We start from the raw sequence: 7,658 nt of genomic DNA, 5'->3' as shown, positions 1-7,658 counted from the left end.
CGTAACAAGTGTGTACCAGAAATAGAAACAAGGCGTCTGCCAGGAAGAGCCCAAGATAGATAATATCAGAAGAATTCCCACTCCCATTGAAGTCTTATGATGAAATGTCCCTAATGAAAACAAGACGAGCGTACGTACTACGTCATCGTGACGTCACAGGGACGGGCGGGCGACCATCAATTACCCGCATTTACCCGCTGCGAGTACCGAGTATGGGCGGGAATACAGCGCCTATCGTACGGGAGAATCAATACTCGTGCACATGCTTGAGTAACTAATATACATGGAAACTGTGCGCTCATAAATACCCGCAATCCGCCTTTGGGACTCAATGGACATCGGAACAGGACTGAAAATCTACCACCATGCACGAGAACGAAGAGCCGTTGGGTACCCGAGGTACGGAAACGCTTGGGCGTAACACCACTTCCAAACAGGCCGGTGTGTTGACGGCACACAGGGGCCTGCGATACGGGCAGCGTACCGACCAGGATCGGGCTTAATCCAGAGGATTAAACAATGGTACGGACAGTTCATTTTTGTAGTTTAAGCTACTAGTGATGCACATATGTATATAAACTGCAGTGCTGAATGTTGTGAAGACTGAAGGGAGCATGTCAGTGAAACATTTTAGCTTATGGCTCGTTGCCATTTCTGTTGTCTTGGCGACGAACGTTACGAGAGAAGCAAGCGGTGGCCGAATCCCAAAAAGGACTGCGAGCATCGACAGTCTTCTACAATCCCTGGATAACAAACAAGTGCAGTTTGAAGGGCTGATGAACCGGCTGGAGGAGCAGCTCAACATCAGTATCAACAGAACAGATGAGAGTACTACAGGTAGGCTCGTCAATTATAATCATACTTTATTGTACATTAAGGCTCTATCGAGCTCAGTTAGGCATTCAAAATGCATTGAAGTAGCCATAAAGTACATGTACATGTATTGACAGGACCATTATTATAAATAATCTTTGAAATGGGTTCTACCACTGCTCCAATACATAAGTTCGGCTTTAATGATCATCTTAACAAAACCACATTTATGAACATTTCAAAAGAACATTATTTATTTTTCGACTCTTATAATTCGGCCAGGTGCCCTAAGGTACAACATTTAAAGACCAAAATCGAGATCTTCTCTAGAAAGTGTTGAACACCTAGACACCTCGGCGATTGCCTCTGCTGCATTTCTAGATCGCTTTGAATTGGCCGTTTTTTGTTTCATGTCACTGTGCTGGGTGGAATGATGTCGTCACAAAAGCTAATACGTGATGCATGTACAAAAATTCCCAAAAAGATATATTAAATCGACATGTATCGGACTGTAGCGTATCCAGTGATGCTGTTTGGTGCTTCCATCGCACGGATTGTGCAGGTTGTACGCACAGTCAAGCCGGGCTCTGCGTACGTCTTGTTTTGCTGGAGCTTACCTAACTCGTTAAGGCCCCCTTTCAACTGCTAAGCGACCCAATATTGGATTTGTATGTAATCATATTCGGAATATGAAGCACCATGGAGGTAAAAGAGAAATCTCATTTTTCTACCTCCATGGAAGCACGAAGTATGATTTAAAAGACAAAGAACGCACAAAACACAAATAGATTCGCTCCTTACTAGTATCTATCTATGAAATATTTGTTTCCTCGTGGGTCGGTCATCGGTCGCAGCCTCCAGTGGGATGGGGTGTGCTAATAACCTAGGACTGATTTATTTAAAAGCCTTGTACTATTTTGTAGTTGATCGCATCCAAGAAAGGTTAAATTTCACCCTTTCTGGCCAGTTCTTCCCTCTGTGCGCCCTGGATCTGTAACCCATGTAATGGATCAGAGTCTCCAGTGTGATGGCTGTCTGGTGACTTTTATCTCATTGCCTCTCTAGACTTCACTCGAGTCGCGAGAAGGGTTTTCTATTTCACCTAAATGGCTCATGCTTCCGACAAAGACAGTAATCTTCGCTAAAAGCTAGGCTGAACGCTAGGGGATATACTATAAGCTTAGATATGAACATCAAATTTTCAAAATAGATGATTGGCCTCGCACAGATGTTTTCAATGATGTAAATTTATTCCTATATACGTTTGTTTCATATGAATCTTGCCAATGTATCAGATGTTCATGTTCTTACCATGCTATATATAAGTTTTTTTTTTTACATTTGCATGCAGAACGTTAACGTTTCGTTGTTTTCATTAGATTTTTGCTAACATTTGTAAATATATGAGAAAATCTCTATGATAATTTGAAAAAAAATCATCGCGTCAATCGCGTCATATTTTTACAACCTCTGAAGTGTTTTGTTTACAAGGTGGTTGAAATTCCAAACCAACCTGTGAATCGTTCGCGCGGCAGATTCCCCATGTTGTTCCATAACTAACACACCTTGTTATCGAATCGTTCTGCCCCATGGCGCCTGCTGTTAGATATGAAAAGCTTATTGAATCGCCTCGGGACGGAGCAAATCAAATGAAGCGCGCTCTCTTCGCCATCTGGATTAGCGGCATGAACTCTACATGGACCGGCATACGTTGTAACGAGCCGTCTGATTTGTCCTCATAGGGTAATAAGTTGTAACAAGCTCTCTAATTCGTCCCCTTGATGACTACACCATGTTTCTAATGCTTAGGGAGAGGAGATTTATGTATTTGTGCCGGAAGGTGGCAATACTATGTCCTTTGTGAAACGCTGGGACCATATTAAGGATTTAGATGAATATCTGATGTCTACACGAAACGACGATGATTTTCTTACCATTTGTAAAAAATGATGTTATCTCCATCCCTGCTGCGCTTCACTAAAATACAAATAACTGCGTCGTGAAAACGCTCTATATATATTTCTGTCTTTAGAATTATCACCTATTACACGAACACTTATTTCTTACACACGGCTACAGCTCTATTGAATCTAATGTACATTAGGAGATTCACAGAAAAGCCGTGGGTGTCTAAACTGGCCTTGGTGGAACAGAATGTACCGAATGGTGGTGATTTCAGAATGCACATTGTAGTCACCATGAGATGGACTTCCGACGCTCTCCATGGTAGAAGTCCGGGAACCATGAGTTGTTTCTAACGGGCTCGCCTTACCACCTTACTGCCTGTCAGCCTTTGTAAAACGGTTAACGTTTGAGATGCACGCCTGAATGCGAGATTTTCAGGCTTCTGCTCGCCAGGACACGGTGGCATGGGAATGTGAAGATATCCTTCATTCCTTGTGTATAGCTGGCGCCACATTTCTTCTAATACAACATTCACACAACTAATGCCGTGATTTCTACATGACGAATCGATGCTTAACACGGTGCATCAAGACGCTGGCTTAACACATCATAGTGACTGCCTTGCCGCCCGGGCTAGTCTTTCCCCTGTATTACTTTTACATGCAGACACAAACGTGCTCACAGTGATGCGACACGACGGAAATCCACGCATGTGAGTTGCTGATAAAGCCACGGTTTGAACTGCAGCATTCATCTCACCAGCACACAGTGAATGTCTGCTTGGTGTAGGGCTTCTCGCTTTGACGTGCTGTGAGTCCATCGATGATTACAAAGAAAGAATATAAAATCGGTTCAAACAGATAAGATGTCCTGAACACCGAATGCCTTGTGGTGTTTCATCCTGCCGAGAATGCTTGGGGTGTTTTTGTTCATGAGCGTGTGGGAAGCGTTACTCAGCCGAAGATAAGTGTTGCTGTTAGTCGCTGGGTGCATACATGTGCAAATGGATTTTCTGCAGGACTGTACATAATGTCAACTCTCATAAATCCGCCGGGTACCATGTAAAAAAACCGGCACTTTAGAGTAAAACGATGTTTGAGGCTTTCTGAAGAATGTCTTGCAATTGAACACCATAATATCTGAGGTGTGCATACCTCGGGATTAATGATGCTGCATTCTTTCAGATCTCTTGAAATCCACCATGTTTTGTAATCTTTTTTTTTTCAAACTTCTTTTTTTTTAACTTCTCTATTCGTTTACGTGAAGGTTATGGGCACCTGTCGGATCTATATGATGGATATGCGTACGGCCTCTTTACATATACGTCGCGAATTGGCGCTCAAATATATAGTTTTTGTGATGAGAGTCACGTTAAACACGTTGGCAGCAGAATTACTTTCCCCTAATGTGCCATTATTGATGACATGGATTATTATAGACTTAAAAGAAGCAGAGCCTCTCCCGCCGCCGGCAGATGTCGTCACTCCATATTGCTTTTTAAGCTTCTACATCATCGCAGCAATGTATATGGGAGAAACCCAATGAATTACCGGAATGAAGACATCACCTGTGTAACTTGCTGACATGTTGGTTTCAACCGCTCGGACCCCGCTCAGGGAGTCATTGCTGCAGGATCGCGATACCACAGATGAAGAAACGAAAAGCTTCTAGATCTCTTACCACCTGCAGATTCAATAAATAATGTATGGCTTTTAAACCTTCTACATAGTAACAATGCATCAGAGAGACCAAACGTTTACCATCAATTACTAGAGCCAAGGCACCTTCTCTAATGTAGTGTGGTTTAAGCCGCTTATGCAGTCTTTGCAATATGATTAGGGAACGATGCTATCTTTGAAACAAGCTTATGTTACCCTATTAAGGTAAGAAGGCATAAAATATCACCGTTTCAATCATTTATTCATACATGCCATTAGAAGATGTCCACGTGTATGCAAAGCACCACACACACATTATACGGGTGTAAAGAAAATCTCTCAACGGTCTTTTAGCTTACAGCTTGATGATCTTTAATGTCTTCCACTGATCTCTCAGTATGTTTAAACAACCCCATGACCAATTTATTTTGGTCTGACTTTTTTTCTTTGATTGCCCTGCGGTTTTCGTCCTAAAGATGTGGAAATGAGGTATCATTAACACTAATGTTGTATCCATGAATGACTTCCCCATGCAGGTTTTCCTTAGTTCTGACATGTATTTTGTATTTATAAGCTGCAGCAGATGGAGCGATGCGACCCCGCTCTACCAGTCACGACATCCGGGAGCTGCTCAACAGCCTGGCGGAGAAACAGGACCAGTTCGAGGATCTTCTGTGGAGGCTGGAGCTTCTACTGGGTATGGCGCCTGTTCTCGTAAATTTAACGCCTTATATGTATACCGAATCATAATGGGTACGGGGCCTGCATTCAGCTACATAAAACGTTAACCTCCCGTGGGTCTCCAACGCCTGAGTATCAGAACTGCGCATACCTTAGGAATACCAAGGACGTCCTTGGGAATACCTATGATGCGTAAATAGATCTCCTTCAATCTAGTTTCTTCTGTGTAACTTGGCGATGTAAGGTACACGTTGGAATTAAGAGAGTTGGAGCTACCTAGTTGTTTGGATTATATATTGAGCTTCAACAACGAGCAAGTCAGGTCTGTACAAACATGGTAAATAATTCAGCTTTTCAATTACTGCGCGCAATTAAGATTTGATGGGATGCCGTAGGAAAGAAAAGTGTACACTATCACTAATTTCTAGATAGCCATCAATACACTTGCGTGCGTTTCTTATTTCAGATTCTGACGAAATAGAAGACATGCCACAAAACGTGACGTCGTCATATCTGAACGACACCTCTGGCTTCATGCCCGGGAACTTAACGGAAGCGGAAGTGAGGTCAACCGGAGAGCATGACCCCGTGACAAAGACAATGGTAACCATGGTGATTTTCATCAGTTTGATCGTGTACGCCATGATCATCAAAGGGATTCTCTTCTGCAAGGAACTTCAGAAACACTGGTGAAAAAGTGCTGTGATAAATCGATTGTTATCATAAGAATTATAACAAACCAAATTGTTTATCGCATTTTTGTGTGCGGACATCAAGCACCAAGACAATGAGTTGGTCACTATAGCTAGCACAATTGCAAACAATAATGAGAGAAGTTTTTGTCTTATATCCTTTCGAATACCGGCTATTGTTGCTCACCCGACATTCCGGCAACTGAAAGGGCCGTTAAGCTGAGGTCCACTGTTAATAGTTGTCGAAAAGAGCGAGGAGAATTTCACCATTACAGTGGGCCTGTAAATACTGTACAAAACGCCTGTCACGGCTAGTGAAAGCTCTTCAGTGGGGTGAACTGGTTCTAGATCACTTAAACCATTTCTGTATAAATACGTTTTGATAGGTATGTACATGTAATCCCATTTATATGATATGAACTTATGAAGTGATATTTATTTTACAACGTTGAATTGTCCCATACTGCACTACTGCATACTAGATGTCGAGGTGGACGTACATAATTGTGGCTGTGTACGTCACTGCGGCAGACAAGTGCCACACAGTTATCTACCTAGTACATGTACAGTCATTAAGGATGACTGAGAAAGTCCAGAAGTGTCTGTATTCCAGCTTGTTTCACACGCCTCTACCTGTGATGCCCATTCGTGTAACTCAAATGTTGCCATTGAAATTTGTAAAATGGTGGTTTTCGACCCATTTTTCCTAATAAAAACGAATCATCAATGTGGTGTTGAAGACAATATGACGATGCTGTATCATAAGATTGTAATGCACCAGCAAGACCACGCAGTCTCAATTTCTTGGAAAAAAATGAATTGGTGTAGCCTAAGTTTTCATAAGTATAACTGCAGTTTTAATGGTGATTCATCAACAAGATTGCATTCTCACATTTGCAGTCCATACATGAAAACTGAAGACGTCGCGTGATTTAACATCAATAAAACTACTAGCAACTCAAGCCAAACACTCCTCATGTGTCTAACGCACCATGTTATCACGTCCCTCAGCCAGCGGCTGTCTAGACGTTTTAAGTCCCAGTGTGCATCATCGCACCTTATCCACTCCACTTGAGACGGCAGTCCAATGGTCGCCTTGGTAACGCCTATGTCAAGAGACTTTCTACCGTCGCACGGCGCAACTATTCATGGATACAGTCGATGGTAATGTATTCCCGCCGCACAATAATAATTATATTGTACCTGCTTGCGTGATGTTGGTATTATAATGGTGACCCTCCTGAGCGAGGTTTGGTGAGCTCAAATGGCGGATGAGGTAGGGTATTTTGACGGACATCCTGATGAAATAATTGAGTACTGCACTCGAAGTTTTAGTAAAAAATCATTTTTGGATTTTATTTTGTTAGTTAACAAGTAATATCTAAAAAATGTAAGCCCCACCCCAACCAAGGGAAGCAAATTCCTGATGGATAAAAGATGCTTTATCATTTTTATACCATTACCCCAATACCTAAAGACCTTAAGCACCAAGCACAAAATCTGAGATGTACATCCACAAAGAGTTGAGAACATTCGTTTGTAAAGATACGGAGTACAATGGAGTACTGTAAGTTCACACAGCACCTACAGTTTGCACCACTATAGCCGAAAATCAGTATTTCAACCAGGTTTTAATTTTCTCCCAAGTTCAGTGGACCTGGAGGCACTGTAAAAGTGAAGGCACAGTTTTTAAGCTATGACTGAACTGTTGGTATCCAATTATAAAAAGTTATAGTAATATAAATTAACTTGACTGGCATATTATCTTGATCTTTTGGCCTTTGTTATCCACCACCATGACTTCCAGTGGTGTAATTGAAATTCATCCACTGTATTGCAGCAACAGCCTAGCAAGTAGATTGCTCACTTTTCAGTTTAATTCTCTGACTACCAAAGTCATACCAAAAAT

General features: G+C 42.0%; 1 protein-coding gene and 1 pseudogene across 1 annotated transcript; both read left to right on the top strand.

The window, feature by feature from the left end:
* The window catches only part of LOC109470878, a 170,831-nt pseudogene that overhangs the window by 75,725 nt on the left and 87,448 nt on the right, over positions 1-7,658 (top strand).
* LOC109470889 lies at positions 134-5,830 on the top strand. The gene is made up of 3 exons (XM_019769981.1): positions 134-837; positions 4,951-5,073; positions 5,524-5,830. Exons 1-3 carry the CDS (start codon positions 615-617, stop codon positions 5,748-5,750), a joined length of 573 nt encoding a protein of 190 aa, XP_019625540.1. The 5' UTR covers positions 134-614; the 3' UTR covers positions 5,751-5,830.

The sequence above is a fragment of the Branchiostoma belcheri genome, unplaced genomic scaffold (assembly GCF_001625305.1).
Source record: "Branchiostoma belcheri isolate BF01 breed outbred unplaced genomic scaffold, Haploidv18h27 scaffold239, whole genome shotgun sequence".
Classification (NCBI taxonomy): Eukaryota; Metazoa; Chordata; class Leptocardii; order Amphioxiformes; family Branchiostomatidae; genus Branchiostoma; species Branchiostoma belcheri.
This window is presented reverse-complemented; position numbering and strand designations above follow the sequence as displayed.